The sequence below is a fragment of the Mytilus trossulus genome, chromosome 6 (assembly GCF_036588685.1).
Source record: "Mytilus trossulus isolate FHL-02 chromosome 6, PNRI_Mtr1.1.1.hap1, whole genome shotgun sequence".
Lineage (NCBI taxonomy): Eukaryota > Metazoa > Mollusca > Bivalvia > Mytilida > Mytilidae > Mytilus > Mytilus trossulus.
The window spans coordinates 77,888,103-77,905,931 of NC_086378.1; the positions used below are offsets into that span (position 1 = coordinate 77,888,103).

General features: G+C 31.8%; 1 protein-coding gene across 1 annotated transcript; it reads left to right on the top strand.

The window, feature by feature from the left end:
• The first annotated feature begins 1,627 nt into the window (after positions 1 to 1,627).
• On the top strand, positions 1,628 to 4,598 carry LOC134723770 (uncharacterized). Its single transcript, XM_063587318.1, has 5 exons — positions 1,628 to 1,744; positions 2,433 to 2,540; positions 3,005 to 3,148; positions 3,795 to 3,926; positions 4,387 to 4,598. The coding sequence occupies exons 1-5, from the start codon at positions 1,720 to 1,722 to the stop codon at positions 4,551 to 4,553; spliced, it is 576 nt and encodes a 191-aa protein (XP_063443388.1). The 5' UTR covers positions 1,628 to 1,719; the 3' UTR covers positions 4,554 to 4,598.
• Positions 4,599 to 17,829: the final 13,231 nt, after the last annotated feature.

Genomic DNA, 17,829 nt, shown 5'->3' on the forward strand with positions numbered 1-17,829 from the left:
CGAAAACGAATCTTTAATTTTAAATTCTTCAATTGTGACACAACGAAACGGGATATTTTAGTTATACACAAAAATCACACCGTTACACCAATAAGCAAAGATCACTTATCAACAAGAATTGAATGTATAGAAGAGGGACGAAAGATACCAAAGGGACAGTCAAACTCATAAATCTAAAACAAACTGACAACGCCATGGCTGAAAATGAAAAAGACAAACAGAAAAACAATAGTAAACATGACACAACATAAAAAAAACTAAAGAATAAACAACACGAACCCCACCGAAAACTAGGGGTGATCTCAGGTGCTCCGGAAGGGTAAGCAGATCCTGCTCCACATGTGACACCCGTCGTGTTGCTGATGTGATTACAAATCCGGTAAATAGTCTTATTCGGTAGGTCACATTCAAGAAAGGGAAGGGGATTGTAGTTACGACGTAAGGAACATATCCGATATCATTTGTGAAACAGTTATTCCATAACGGTCAACCAACTCGTGATGGCGTCCGTAAAATTTACGAAGGGATGATTTTAACTTCACCATTTGGGACTCTTGGTTTAATAGCTTCCTTGTGAGCAGTAACTCTCAAGAAATCATGATAAGAAATGCAAGCACGGGAATATCGTATCAATTGGGAGATATATACCCCGTATGCAGGTGCTGCTGGAATGTTGCTTCTTAAAAATGGAAGGTTCACAATTGGATAGCTAAAATCATCTGTTTTGTCGTAAAGTTTTGTTTTCAACCGACCTTCATTATCAATTTCTAGATGTAAGTCAAGATATGAAGCCGACTTAACTGTAGCTGTAGTATCATGCGTTCCACATAGTCACCAAATTTTGAATTGTTTACTGAAAAAACGTCATCTATAAAGCAGAAAGAAACGTCATCTATATAGCGGAAAGTAGAGTTAAAGGATATTGCTTACTTCTTATCTTTCTTCCTAAGAAGTTCCTGCATGAGGTCAGCCTCATAATAATAAAGCAACAAGTCGGCAAGTAGAGGGGCACAGTTTGTTTCCATTGGGATGCCGACAGTCTGTTGAAAAACACGTCCGCCGAACGTAACAAATATGTTGTCAATCAAGAAATCTAGTATCTTGATAATATCGGTTTCAGAGAATTTTTTGTTTGAATCAGAGTGATTTTTTACAAAGTAGGATGTATACCTCCTTAAGAATTTTTAAGTATCCACATCGGATTCACGCCACCTCTAGAATATGCAGTTTCACAATTACTTTGAAGCCCGTCTTAACTATATCGAATGAAACATCATCTGTCTAATAAATCATGAAATTTAAGAGACAACAACAAAAAAAATAACTCAAAGGACCGACATCATGACTATATACAAAAGCGAAAAACACACATGATTCTACAAAACTCAGAGCAATACATATCAATTCAAATACAAGCGACGGTCGCAGGTGCTCCAAATATATGAGCATAACCCACACAACATGGCATCCGTCAAGAGAAGTAAAACACATTTGATGAGAGTTATACAGTAATGTCACAATCATTGAACTGTTCCAACATTAACACTTTTTCGAGTTCATATCCCATTGTTGTTTTCAATTTATACTTATTTTCGTAAGATAATTCATATCTTTTATACAGCCTGTTTTAGAATAAATAATAAGAAGTCTTGCATACCAATTGGACAGACAGAAAAGTTTGTATGCTCAACCTATGAGTGCAAACAATCACTAAATTTCATGGAAATGGTATTAACATCGTATGGTAAGTATGAAAAAGAGAATATGTAGTATAATTGCCAACGGGACAACTTACAGGCTCCTGACTTGGGACAGGTACATACATACCGAATATGTCGGAGTTAAACATGCTAGCGGGATTGCAACCCTCCCCTATGCTGGGACAGTGGTGGTATAATAATAAAACATAAACACAAACTATAAGATAAAAAAGGCCTAAATTATCAGATGAATAATAATACAAGTGGACGGGTACTTGTACATCCCTACAACATTAAAGACATTAGGTACAGATCTGAGAGTACTAGTAGCTAGTTCAAAGCCTCTAACAAATAATAATAAAAAAAATCATGCAAAAAATTGTGCAAACGTATAAAAAAAACCATAAATTATGCATAAGTTAGTTGTATGTACTTTGCAAAAATATTACAAAAATGTTTAAACTGATGAAAAACCATTTCAGATGTTTTTATTTAATATCAAATCTACAATTTTTAAACATGACTATTTCAATAAAAGGTAACAAGCAAGACAATCAAATAATATACCAGTAGTAGGTACAATAGCAATGCGTTTCACCTAATTTTGAGTGAAGAACTCAGAATCATTGAAGTTTTATTTTAGATGCGAAAGGATACATTTTTATATAAAAGGGCTTTATGATCCAAGTGAAGTTATCATACAATAGTGTAATTATATATATATATATACAGGCTGCAAGGACAAAAATGGTGATTGCGTTTACGAGTCAGGCATAGTAAATACTACGGCATGTACACAGCATACTTGTACAAGGACAGGATGGCAGTTAAACTCATATGGTAATAACATGAAAATAGTATCGATTGAATTAAAGAGAAAACAATATTAATCACATATGCAACAAACAAATCACTAAAGTTAGACTTCTCACAAATAGTCAGTATTATTTCAACTGGCTGAAAACGCTACTATACACTATAAAAGATATTCACATCGCCAACAAACATATCACTTACATGTAAGATAGGCTTCTTACAAAGACTAACTATCATTTTACCTTGATTCAGGACACAATGGAATATAACTAAGATGGATATTTTTTTTGATCGACTGTGATCTAACATATATAAAATGTTTATTAAACTTTAAATCACCAAAAGGGCGTGCAATAATAATGAACATTTTATAAAAGCAATTCGATTCATTTCCAAGTGGCCGTAGTGTTGGGTTCCTTTCTGCCTTTTTTTGTGTTTAAACAATATCTTACAATATGCTGATCTTATTTTTTTTACTTGGTTTCCAGCATGTTCATACAACAACGAATGCATTCTAGAAGGCAACAGTGTATATAATAAAACAGACTGTGTTAGACGAGTATGTACATTGACCAGAAATAAGTCCGGCAAAAACAGACGTGTTGTTATGGAAATGAAAATAGCTTACACAGGTGAATGTCATTAATTTTATTATATAGATAGATAGGTTAACGTACATGTTGTGTATGTATCAATGAGACAGAACAAACCCTAAAAAACGTAATCAGAAGATTTCTTGATTAGATGGTTGCATAAACAATTAGATAAACTCATAACTATTTAGGATGTAAAAGGTTTTAAAAATCATGTGGTTTTTTTTATACAATTTGCATCTGCATTGAAATAGCATATAAGTCCTGATGACAATAGAACGTTGTTCGTTAGCCTTTATACCTTCTTGTAATATACATATATTTAATAGATAGAATATTTGATCATGTTGAAAGTACTTATCTCGTTAATTTTAATTAAGTGATGCAGTTTTTAAACATATACACCAAATTCTATCAATTTCCAAAGTCAGGAACCTTTATAATTGTTCACGTTTGTTCTTTTTTGTTACAATATGTCGTTGACCTTCTGGTGTGAGTTGTTTTACATTAGTCATGTCTCGTTTTGTACTTTTCGTCTTGAATACTAGTATATCATAAATGCATCTTTTATATGAATACATCGGCACCAGAAAACATCAAAAAATTGTCGGAACTAGGTGGAAATAAAAAACTTAAGAATATATGCGAAATACATTGTTTAAAGTATTGATTTTATTCTTTACAGGCTGTCCATTTAATGGTACTTGTAAAGGAGACAAAGAAAAATGGACCGACGAAAAGTGCGTTGAGAGAATTTGCAAAATAACAAAACGGAGTAATGGATCATACTATCGGAAGAATGATATTGTAAAACCAAGTGAGTAAATGAATGTGTTGTTCCTTGACATTACTTTTTTCGCTACTATCCAAAATGCTAACATATTTTTAAGATACTCATATATCATGCTTTAGCTTTTTAATCCGAAATTGTGTTTCAGCATTTAGAAATGAAAACTGTTGAAAAACATATTTTATTTCAAGAACTTTTCAGATTACTTTTAATGGAGATGGGAAACAAATTGGCAGTTACGCGTTTTATCATAATGGAGTATTTGAAACGGAGCATGCAAAATTGAAGTTTTTTCATATATCTTCTTTATAAGAAATAACATCTATCCATTAGCTATGGGGTTGGAAAGGTTAGCGACTAATATAATCATACGGTAGGGTTTTGTTTTTCTTTTTGTGGGTCGTAACGAACATTTGGCTTTATATTCACCCACTTGTTCAATAAAAGTGCTAACTTCAGGAATCAAAACAGTACCTTTTTCATGTAGATTGTAAAGATGCCGACGGCTATTGTGTACCGATTGGACAGAAGCTGAGTGCAAATGTGGATGGAACAAGATACGATGATTGTAAGTGCTCGAGGAAAGGCAGGAATGGAAACCAAGTCACGTGTAGCAAAACGGTTATCAAGGGCAATTCAATCACACATACTTAAGTCCTTAAATTGTTGTTTTTAGATAATAAACATTAAATATGGGTATATTGAGGGTTGTTTTATTTGTTGGTTTGTTATTTTGTGTCAATCAGTTTGAAGCTTTATATTTATATATTTTTTTATCCTCTCGATCGACTGGTTAAAAATGTGTCGTTCATCAATAATTACAACTTAGTTTTTATATTTCAATATGTGTCCAGAAATTTAAACTTCAATATTTTGTCAAATAAACTCTAATTAATATCACTTTCACCACTTAGTTTTAAAAATTAGATGCGAATTGCATATACTAAATGAAGTCTTTTTAAGCGGGAGTTTGTAAGATGATAGCTCCTTTTTTAATCATAGCACTATTTATTTCATATTTGAATGATTCTAAGTGTTGAAACAATAACGATAATTGTGTTATGGAATATGAAATTATTTCTTATGAAGACTTTTTAATATATGATTAAAGTGTATGCGCAAGAAATAGTATTGGCATGTATATCAAAGAAATATAATGCGCTTGCCTTTCGATCAGATGCAGTTAAATACTACATGCATGCACACTGTTCAATATTTTCTATCATTAAAATTACGTTTCGATAAGTTCATGGAATATGAAGACGGTTTATCAATAACTGCAACTGATGAATCAATAAACACACTTATTTTTTCCACTATCAACATGCAAACTGATTTACCTAGGATTCAAGCAACACATTCATTTATCCAGAATTCAAAAATACAAAACATTCGTCAATGTATCAACTAAGAAACTCATTTGTAAAGTATCGTTTGTTAAGTTACCAACACACAAACTCATTATGTATGTGCCTGTTACAAGTCAGGAGCCTATAATTCAGTGGTTGTCGTTTGTTTATGTGTAACATACTTTTTTTCGTTCATTTTTTGTACTTAAATAAGGCCGTTAGTTTTCTCGTTGAATTGTTTTACATTGTCATGTTGGAGCCTATATTAGCTGACTACACGGTAGGGGCTTTGCTCATTTTTGAAGGCCGTGCGGTGACATATAGTTATTGATTTCTGTGTCATTTTGTTTTTTTTGTGGAGAGTTGTCTCATTTTTACAGATTTCAAAAAAACAAACTTATTGTAGGGCATCAGTATACATACGAATTCAGTGATTTACCTATCTAACTAATATTGGAATGCATTAACATACAAACCCATTTGATGATTTATCACCTCACCAATTCATTCATAAAACAAACTCATCAAATAAACCACTGCAAAGTTTGGTTTATAATTATGTATAATAGACGCTGGTGTCAATTACAAAACACTCATAAAAGACTCTCAAATGATGGACGTAAAGATGTTTATAAAGTACGAAGACGAAGGGAATTGAGAAACCATCATTCTGAATGATATTGCCTTAAGTAAAAATCATTAGTATGTTGAACTATTTGAACTGTTAAGTATGTTCAGATGTCAAAGAATCTACAAACAAACATACAAATAGAAACAAGATACAACCGCAATTGGGATGGAAAAGTCTGGATGAATCTATATTGCATTAGCAATTATGTGTTCAGACTGACTTACACTTTATAATTAAATCTGCTCACATTGTTAGGCAAACCAACACTTGTGATGATTGTAGAAAAGATGTAGTATTAATTGCATCAAATATGATTGACTATTTTTAAAATTCAATTTCAATTTAAAATGGAAGACACATAGCACTTTACAAGGATTCAAACAGTTCAAAACTCATGAGACCTCTCATTATAACTCGCCGTACGGAAGTAAAGCGACAAAAATATGCAATTTTTTTTAACAGAAAAGTTCGTTACATACGCAAATTAATGGGACAAACGTATTCAGTGACTTTTGCAATTAATTAAATTGATATCAAAGGCCTGATTAAATCAAAGCTTGTTTATCACTTTATGGATCTTTCTCATTAAAACACGGATATTACATTACTTTATTATATTTTTCTATGTCTATCTAAATCTACTGAAATATAAATATAACCTTTTCCGTTTGGTAATAAAATTGAGAATGGAAATGGGGAATGTGTCAAAGAGACAACAACCCGACCAAATAAAAAAACAACAGCAGAAGGTCACCAACAGGTCTTCAATGTAACGAGAAATTCCCGCACCCGGAGGCGTCCTTCAGCTGGCCCATAAACAAATATATACTAGTTCAGTGATAATGAACGCCATACTAATTTTCAAATTGTACACAAGAATCTAAAATAAAAATAACACGAGACTAACAAAGGCCAGAGGCTCCTGGCTTGGGACAGGCGCAAAAATGCGGCGGGGTTAAACACGTTTGTGAGATCTCAACCCTCCCCCTATACCTCTAACCGATGTAGAAAAGTAAACGCATAACAATACGCACATTAAAATTCAGTTCAAGAGAAGTCCGAGTCTGATGTCAGAAGATGTAACCAAAGAAAATAAACAAAATGACAATAATACATATATAACAACAGACTACTATCAGTTAACTGACATGCCAGCTCCAGACTTCAATTAAACTGACTGAAAGATTATGATTGATATATTTATATACATCCGTCTTTTTACATTTGTAATTTTCAACGTGAAGTGAAAAGTTGAATAATTGCTTACTCCTACGTCATGTTTATCTTTGGGGGAGAGTTGTCTTATTCGAATTAATACCACATCGTCTTTTTTAATAGTATATCAAATTACTTAAGAGGTTCAGCTTTTAAAAAGTCAAAGATTCTTATAAAGATGAGAGACGAGATGTACCAGAGGGACATTCAAACTTATACATCGAAATTAAACCGTCAACGCCATGGCTAAACAGGAAAGTCAAATAATAGTTCACAAATCACAACAAAGAAAATACTTAGCACCACAAACCCCACAAATAACTGGGGGTCATCTCAGTTGCTCAGAAAGATAAATAAATCAGTTTTTTCATATGGATCATTCGAACAAAGTACAGATTAATCTATGTGAGGCAGTCATGCGAGTCTGTCCGATACTTCAAAAGAATTCGTGCAGCCGATATCAGTCATATAAGAAAGATCAGATTATCTTTCAAGTTTAGCAGATCAAACACTTATTATAATACTAGTATTGTTATTTAAAGGGATAACCATAGTGGATTACATAGAAATTGAAGACAAACGTTTGGTTTGGTACAATGTTTCAAAGAACTGTATATTTGTTAAGCCTTCTAAACTAGTTTAGGAAAACATCAGAAGAATCCGTAAATTAAAATAAGGATTCTTTGAGTGATAAATGACTATTATACAGAAATAAGACCAATATAATATGAATTTAACATCTATAATAAAAGAAAAAAGTATTCATTTTCTAAATTTACGTCATTTTTGTAATGTTTTTTTTTAACTTAGGAATATCAAAACCTTATCGTTACATGTTTAAAAAGATGAAAAACTATATAATGTAGACCTCCCATTTAAAGACAGCCTCCATGTAATTTTTAAAAACTAGGTTAAAACAACAAAAATACCCATTTAAATGTAATACAACAGGCTATAAGGATCACAAAAAGCAAAAAAAAAATGGTTTACACCTTCAATCGTGATATTTTGACATCGTTTCATCGTTTCATATATTGTTACATGTTTACATCATGCATGTACATGTCAATAACAAAAGTAACATTTTAACTAAAATATTTATGTAATATAGGATACCAGCTAAGCATTGATCATTTCTAGATAATTTAAATTACTTAAATATTGGGTTTTGATAGAATTTTGTTTATTTTTCGGTCACGTTTTCGGTACAAATAACACTTATTTTGTGCAATTTGCAAGAGTTACTCATCATTTTTTCTACCAGTGGATTTGGGTAAGTGATGTTTGCGCATAAAAATACACATTCATCACGATCAATTTTTTTGATAACGCCAGAGGCAGATACAATACCATTCCTCAAAATTCGTTCGTTGTTATAAACACGAGTGTTCGTTTGGAAGGAAAAGAGTGTTCATCATCGGTTTGCAATAACGTGAAGATTTTAAACGGTGAATTTGTTTTAGATCTAATAGAATAAAACATAAGTATGATGCATGCGTGATGAATTCGTGACCCGTAATGCACATTACAAAAGATTTAATAATTGTTATCCAAGGAAGTGTTTCACAGGCATAGATTAATATTACTTGTCACTAATGTCTTGCTAATAAATAAAAGATAAAGCTATCCAATTGATCAATACGATACATACAGTTGTCGTAAACAACAGAAAGTATCGAAGACATCAGTTTGCAGCTTTTTCTCATCTTACAGCTTATCGACAGTCTATCTTGTAGGGTATCTCCAATAAACAGCTTTTAAAATTGGCTGGATCCGACCCTGATCCTTATCTTTGTATCGGCTATATTGTTACTGGTGTGAAACATGGCTGCCTACTCTCCCCTACATTATTCTTGGTAGCTTTAGACTCGGTAAATAAGCAAGCACTAGACACTACACCATGAGGTAAACAGTGGAACTTCGCACAACGGCTGGGAGACCTAGATTTTGCAGATGATCTGTCTCTGTTGTCTTGCCGTTTCAAAGACATATAAGAGTCAAAGCCACCAAACTCCATAGAACAGGAACAAAACCAGGGCTTAAAATCTACATCAAGAAGACAACAATTATGAAAGTAAAGCCCAGAAAAAGAGTACCAGTTTCAATTAAAATACAAGATATTGAAGAAGTAGACCAATTTACTTGTTTAGGAAGCATCATGAATAGAACTGGTGGGACAAATGCAGACATCAGGACAAGAATAAGTAAAGCTCGACCAATATTTGCTATGCTGAAATTTTTTTCTCAAATCGACAACATTTACAGAAAATATCAAAATTCGAATTTTCAACACCAATGTAAAATGAGTCTTTTTTATGGAGAACAAACCTGGAGATTTACAGCAAGGGTCCAGGTTTTTATCAAGAAATGCCTGCACCAAATTGTAAATTTTGTAAAACGTGGACAGAAACAATTAATAAGAAATGTTTATGGCAATGAACCAACCAGCAACAAGCAATTAGACAGATAAAGAGAAGAACATGGCAATTGATTGGGCACGCTTTGAAGAACCTGTAGGGACCATCACTAGGCAGGCATCAGAATGGAACCCACCCCAAGGACATCTAAATCCGGGAACACCATTTCACAGCTGGAGACGATCAAGGCACAAGAAGCTGGCGGAGGTTGGATATACCTGGAGCCAAGCAAAAAAAAATAGCCCAAAATAGAGTAAGGTGGAAAGCGATTGTGGCAGCCCTATGTTCCATTAGGAATGAATGGGATTAAGTCAAGTAAATCATATTGTTGTTGGTCTTCAACATGCTTGCTAATTGTTTCACATCGTTTTACTGTTTTTCACTCTTTCTTATAAATATCGTACAACACGTCAAGTTTCCTTTTAATAATTGGAATTTATGAGAATGTTTACAAACAAAATTCTTCGATGAAATAACAATAACAGTTATTGGAAAAACCGGTCATTATCAGGATACAGGAACTACGTCTCAGTCATTATCGCTGTCATAGTCAATACCAGTGTCCCATGGTCAGTCCATAAATCACTATCATTTACATTTGTAATGACCAGTTTTTTATGACTATTATAAAATAGTTATCAAAGGTACCAGGATTTTAATTTAGTACGCAAGACGCGCGTTTCGTCTACATAAGACTCATCAGTGACGCTCATATCAAAATGTTTATAAAGCCAAATAAGTACAAAGTTGAATAAAAATAGGTCACAGTTACAATTATATCAATTAACAAAGCCCTTATTAAGTAGTCAGCATAAAACACTCTGGCATGTCACAACTTCAAACAATTGAAAACAAAACAAAAACCAACGACCTAATTCAAGACATTTACTAAGATGATATTTAAATGGGGTTCGTGCAAATATGGAATACAGAAAATTACATTTGTAGGGCGGAAAACTAATGTATCGTTCGGATTAATTATGTTCATAATAGATTTTGACGTTAAGTTGTCATGCGGTTTATAGCAAATATTAATCTTTTTCTTTAAATTGCTGAACGTGTATTTTTTTTTAAGGAACCTATAAATATGATGTTAACATTTTCTTTAAATGGAACAAATATTTGTTAGCAAAAGGGAAATTAAAAACAAAAATGGAAGCTAAAGAAAATGTACTTTTTGTTGAAATAAAAATTATTTAAAAAGAAGATCATGTTGAATTTGCGACAAATCATAACTGGCAACCAAATTAAAAGGGTCGTAAAAAAACCTTTAAATTATATAAAACATCAAAAGAATATTGTGTAGTCATGTAACTCTCATTTGTCTGATCGCAATAACAATTTATTTTTTTTGAGTAAAAACATTTGTTAAGGTGGTATGGGAGTCTAAAATAAAAATGATAGAATTTGTTCATACTTTGTCAAAATGTAGTATCTATTGATACATGTTCAAAAATATTATAAAAATAATAGGTCACCGCGCATTTTCTCAAGCTACAGGTTGTGACAAAATGACAAATTTTGTATGGATCATACAGGAAAAAACAACATTTTGTGAAAAGAAACTAAACAAAATGATAGAATTGTAAAATTAATTAGGAAAAGCTTGCTTTCAGACAATGTTTTGAGAATATCAAAAGAAAAGATAGGGTCACCGTACGTTTTTTTCCGGCAAAAAGACAAAATAGGAAAATTTCATGTAGAGTCCGTCAGAAAATGCACTGTTTTAGAGTTACCTCCCCTTAAATTGCCAATTTGAAAATATTAAAAAAACAACCAAATATAATCTACACTTGTAAAAATATTAATATTTATAAGTTATATTCTTATAAATTGGTTCTTTGAAATGAAAATTCACATTAAAAATCTGCATTCCTGCATCAAATTTTGCTAACTTGATAGAAAATATGGACCTTAGATTCTCTGTTTTTTACAATCCAAGATGGCGAAAGACACCCATTCCACCTTAAAACAAATAGAATTACAAGTCGATGAACGCTTGATATAAGCCGAAATCAAACGATATTTGATATACAATGAAGAAAAAACACAGTAGGTCCTTTATGTAATCAGAAAAAAATAAGGCTGAGAATTTCTGATATTAAAGTATAGTGTTTTTATTGTTGTTTTTTTAACTCTCAGTGGAGGGCATCGATTTGAAAATAAAACAATTTAAATTTCCATCAAGAATTAATCTTATACCATAGTTCACCTGTTGATTGCTTTCTTAACTTAGAACAATGCATGTTAAAACAGCATTCGTATTAATTTCTAAATTCTTTGCTATATGTGATATGCGAATATTCATATCTTTTATACATTTGTTATAAAAACCAACAGATTTCTCCTGTTTGCATCAATTTTTCTATAGGATACTACAATGTATCAACGCCATCACAAGTTGGTTGACCGTGATGGAATAACCGTTTCCAAGATGAAAACTGATTACGATTAAGATTGCTGCTTACAACTTTATTAAAAGGAGTGCATTTTTGAAAATATTGGCATTGTGTATCACTGACGAGACATTTAGTGAGGAAATGCGTATCGGGTGCAAAATGGAACCAGTAGTATTATAACAAGTTAACGTTTAAATCTAGTTTTCCTAGTGGTAAAATTTGTCTTCCTTTTGAAGTTCTGATCACGTTGTTATGATTTTTTTTTACCGTTGTCGAATATCAGTATGAATTCTTTTTCTTGAAAACACAATGCCGTCCTTGATGTGTTTATATCATCTTATGTTATTTATCAATGAATTATTATTTGTTATTATCGACACAACGGGTGAAATAATTGGAACACTATCTGTTTACCATCTTGAGCTGCTGATATCATTGTCTGATATTTATTAGATTCGTGTTACATTGTTATAACCTTTTTATTGTGTTTTATGAAAATACATTTTCAGCTCCAATGTTTCTTCTTTTTTTATATAACTAAGTGTTTTCTATATCGACACTCATTTTATACTAATATATCAAGCTTACAAGGGGTATTTGCCAAAAATACCGGTTGAGAGGTACAAATTTCTAGAGCTGTTAGGCGAGGGAAATTAGATTACCTCGAAACCGGTATTTTTGACAAATACCCCTTGTAAGCATGATATAATTGTTTAATTCCACCTCAGAAAGTTTATTATAATCAGGTAGCATATTAAATTTCGACCTGAATGTATAAATTTTGTATACACTGCAGCTGTGCTATTTGCGCAGTCAAATTGCATTGACCGTATAATGATTTCTTATCACTTTTTTATGTATAGTCACTGAATGTATGTATATCTCCCTTTTTATGATAATAAGCTGGTTCTCGGCTAACTACTACACTTTGTTCATCAGTTTCACTGAATCGTAATACAAGTGGATTCCTTTTTTATGTGACCGGTTGACATTTCGTTTCCGTTGAGTTTTATTTATGACGTCATTCCCGGACTTGTTACGTCATTCGGTCCAAATTCAAGAATGATGCTTTTTATCCTAAATATTTCATCTGGAACCATATATTTAGAATGACCATGATTTAGTCATATTAGAATAGAAATAATTCATTGGGTTATTTTTAGACATGGTATTCCCCATCTGCCATGGTATTTGCTAGGGTATTTCCCATCTGTCATGGTATTTGCTAGCAAATACCCCGGCACATGGAATTCCCTAATGGTAAATATATAAATAACCCGACAGAGAAAAGAAAATCTCAGTATATAGAAATTGGTGAAAAATACCATGTTTCTCATCCAATCAAAATACAGCATTATTACATAAGGTGGAATTATGTATAAAATTTGGAGGGGAGGGGCAGAGGTAGCCAACATACCAGAAGAACCTTCCACAAAACAAGGTAGTCCTGGTCAGTTAAGGTAAAATTTGAACTCCCCAATTTGTAAATTGTGTTTTTCTTTAATTGTATATTTTAGTATTGTTTGGCTGGTATAATAATCTCGAATGATATTCACAGCAACGTTCCTTCGTGCAACCTTGAATCAAGTTCGTGTATAAAATGTTCTCGGACGACTCATTCATAATGTATTCGTGATATTTAAAGAAAGCCTTATATATTCGTGGTTTCTGATGTAATATGAGAAATTAATTAAATATCAAGACATCTATGCATTTGAACTTAATTAATTTCGGGTACATATTTTCCTTTAACATATTCTAGAATTTTCTAATTCCAATTTAAATTCAACAAAAGGTAATAACATTAAGATTGAACAGGATATTATGTAGTTTTTATTATGTCATATTTTATTGAAAATAAAAAGCTTTGCATATTCAGTCATTCCAGTTCGTGTTGACATTTTTCAGAATACATTTACATGTTGTTCTCAAGTATCATGATGTATTGACATCACTGAAATATTACATGAATAAATGTATGATGACTATGTATGTGCATACTACATGTTTTATAGAATAAACTACAAAAACTTTATTAGGTAAACAAAAACAAAACATGAAAGAGACAACAATGTAAACGGTTAAAAGTATTCAAATAAATCTGATCTCTTTGCACTGACTAAAGAACGAGGATGTTAACTGTTTGTCTTGAACTTATTGTTTACTTTCCCGCCAAAGCAAGTTATTTATCAAGTGATTGGCATAAGTTACTATTAGCAGTCAAAAGTTGAATAAAACTCAAGCCTTTTGGTTTTCTTTTGTTCATCAGTGAACCGTAGGTCACTAAACGGTATGAGTATTGTCACAACGACCCATTATATCTTTCATCTTTGTCCTGTGGTCCTTGATACTTGTCTTATTGTCAACCATACTTTATTCGTTATAATGCATGTATCGTATTCATATTTGCAAGTTTTATTAACTTCAAAGTCATGATCTTTCTTACATCATACATGGTTACGGACTAACCGATTCTTACGGAGTTTATTTCCAATTTGTTGCTCAATTCCTAGTATAAGTTGACTTTATACTTTTTATACGGCTGTTTTAGTTAGTATGTTTGTCTATCGCATTGTCCGTTTTCTCTCACTTTTTCTTGGGTTACTATCGACCTGTTGTAATCTTTTTTCTTTTCAGAAAACGCTTACTTGTATTTTAACTTTTCAAGAGTAACTACTGTATGTTTTAATGTTTTGAATATGATACGTTTAACATAATTTATATATATACTTATTTTATTCTAATGAATGTTTCATTGGATATGAAAATTATTTGTTGAATTAAGATGTATATTTGAAATCCATCTGTACTATTATTGTAACGTAGTGTTTATTCTGTATTGTTGACATTATGTTAATCTTGCTTGTCTACAAAAATATGAAGAAAAGAGGAATCCGTATTTTTTAGGACAAAGGCATAGATACTAATCTTCAAACCAAAAATCAGCTAATTTATTCAACTTAGCTTGGGTTTCGATCATAAAGATATTCAGTTTGTTTATATCATTTGGGAGCAAATTGATTTAGGAAACATTTCTAACAGTATTTTCTAAATACGATAATCTTTTAATGTAAAATGTAGAATGAAATCTGTTTCATCCGTTCTGAAGTTATTTTCTACTCTCGGCCATGAACTTTAATATAAAAAAAGTCGGTTTTGATTAGCTTTATTCAATAAAACCTAATGAAAAAGAGTTGGAAAAACGAACATGCAATCTTCATTAACAGTAATCTTATTCTTAGTTTAGCACATGATTGTGGCAGTGCATTATTGATACATTTATGTTGCAAAACCCCGCCGCAATTTTGCGCCTGTCCCAAGTCAGGAGCCTCTTTCTCAATTTTATTGAACATATTCAATAGATAATGGAACCATAAATGAAACAAATTATCAAAACTATCGAAACAGTCAATAGATCAGTCAAACCACCAAGTTGAACATCAATATCAACAAAAACATACGCATGCACATAAACTAAACAAACGAAGAAAAAAGACTGAAAGAGTACTTCACTGTTTTGAAGTTAACGAGAAAAAAAATTATTGATTGATTTTTTGTATTCCTCTACCTCACTTTGTAATCAGGATCGGAACAAAAAAGTATAACAAAAGTACAAAATGAACCAAAATCAAGGTCCATACAAAATGTTATCAATCATAGGAAAGTGAGAAAAACTGTCATATTACTGACTGCACCTCTCTATTTCATTTTGTTGTCAACTTTCTCGTGTTCAATACCATTATTATCTACATGGAAGTTCAAAAACATCACAAAAGTTCTGGCAAAATCAAGGGATAAAACACATCTAACGATTGGACAACAACTGTCATATTCCTGACTTGGAACAGGCATTTTCAAATGTAGAAAATGGTGGATTGAATCTGGTTTTAATCTGCTAAACCTGTACCTTGTAAATTATCATTTATGCTCCAAAATGTCTCAACAAATTACAGAGCGGCTTACATATACTGCTCTTTAAAATGACAACCGATCCCAAAGTCTCCTAGATATAATTTATTTTTGGATGTAACGCATCTTCTGATTGCCTGACGTTATTTTGTTATCAGCCCATATACATCATTTAGTCATGTGACCGAGACGTCATCAACGTTTTTTCATGTTTTTTTACGGGTTAAAATGGAATTTAGAATTAAATTATGACAAATTACTGTAATTTTTTTCTGTCTATTTTAAATAACATCAAAAATGTGATTCATACTGTTAAATAACCCGCTACGCGCGTTTTTCAATGTGAACCAATTTTTTTATGTTATTTCTTCATAGAAAGAAAAAAATATTACAGTCATTCCTTAAGTATCAGCACACCTACATACTAATCAAATAAGAAAGCTAACTGCGTTTGACAAGTGTGTCTACAAGGTTTTTGGTTAACCAATGACATTTTTCGGATACATAAAGCATTTCTTTATTTCGAATGCAATATCTTCACAAAATAGTCATAATTCACGTTTTGTACTGTTAAAATTTGTGAACGTCAAACACCATTCAAACAAAACCTTTTGTAGTTGATTGTAAACATTTGAATCTGCCAGCGTTGTTAATATAACAATAAGACAATGTGATGTTATTTCAAATGAGACAGCTCTTCACTCGGACAAAAAGACAAAAAAGTTTACCAGACAGATCACCTGTACGACCTTCGACAATTAGCAAAATCCAAATTGATTAAGCCTTAATTTATCTATTGATATCATTCCGAAAAGACTTCAATACAAATAATTTGGTCTTTTGTGTAAATGTAAACGAGATACAGTCAACTCCATTATTACTTTGATTCAATTTTCTTCACTTTATCACTATCAATTTAATAACAATAAGAGTATACACAATAATTATCGCCCTAATAATTATTACTTTACATGCAAGTAGGCTACAATTGTCTCACTAAAAGTAAAAGTACAGACGAACCATGAGCCTGATTATGGTCAATATGAAATATGTACGCTGATCATTTTAGATTTAATTTTATTTATTTAAGGTAATCAAATCTCGTTTGTTTTGTTTAACATTTAGAGTTAAAAGATACCAGTAAGGCAAAACAATTATTACAAATTAAAGAAGGATTGACCACAGTATAATCAACAGACAAAGGCAAGCACCAAGAGGTAGAGTTACTATTTAGGTATTTACAATAGGGCAGATTTGAAAGGTCAAAATAACCATTTTTGTTAAAACTATAAGGCAGCATTTGAGAATGGTTCCTGTCATGATTTATTGGAGACATGCCGGTTAAAATTTAGTTATCAATACAATCGATTCATGAAAGCATATTCAATTTGTTCATATGATAAAACTTCATTGAACATGTTGAAGATAAAAACACTCATTATAGATACCAGGATTGAAAGTTATCAATTTAGTTTTGTAGCAGGATCTTTGATTATTGTCTCAACCGGTAATACTATTGATTTGTTTTATTTATACATACATTTACTTAGCTAAATAAAACACAGCAGTTCTTTATTGATGAAAAATCTGTCAAATTTATTCAGAATTTTAAAATTCAGTTAAAAACAGAATCTGATGCAATCTTAAAGAAGCAAGAATGTGTACGTAACAAAGTAAACATCTCCTGCTATCCATGTGTGTGCCGTTTATGGTACTATATACTGTCGATGCTTATAGTTTGAAAATGTCTTATGTTATGCTGTTTTCACATACAGGCCATGACGTATTTTAACATGTTAAACAAATAGGAGATGTGATCTGATTTCCAACGAGGCAACTATGCACCAAATGAGGTTGTGTAAGGCATTATTTACAGGCCTTAAAACAGCCTTCAACATTGTGAACACCCTATTCCATATCATTAGCTACTAAAGGCCATGGGATGTAAAATAACAAAAAAAATCAAACCAGAAAACTTAAGATTTAATTTCTTATAAAGCAAAACATAAA

Bases quoted from the DNA above. Each gene is read 5' to 3' on its own strand.
- LOC134723770 (XM_063587318.1), top strand. From the start codon at position 1,720: ATGGAAATGGTATTAACATCGTATG. The intron at 1,745-2,432 runs GTAAGTATGAAA...ATATATATACAG, and splicing joins AATGGTATTAACATCGTATG to GCTGCAAGGACAAAAATGGT. The intron at 3,927-4,386 runs GTGAGTAAATGA...TTTTTCATGTAG, and splicing joins GAATGATATTGTAAAACCAA to ATTGTAAAGATGCCGACGGC.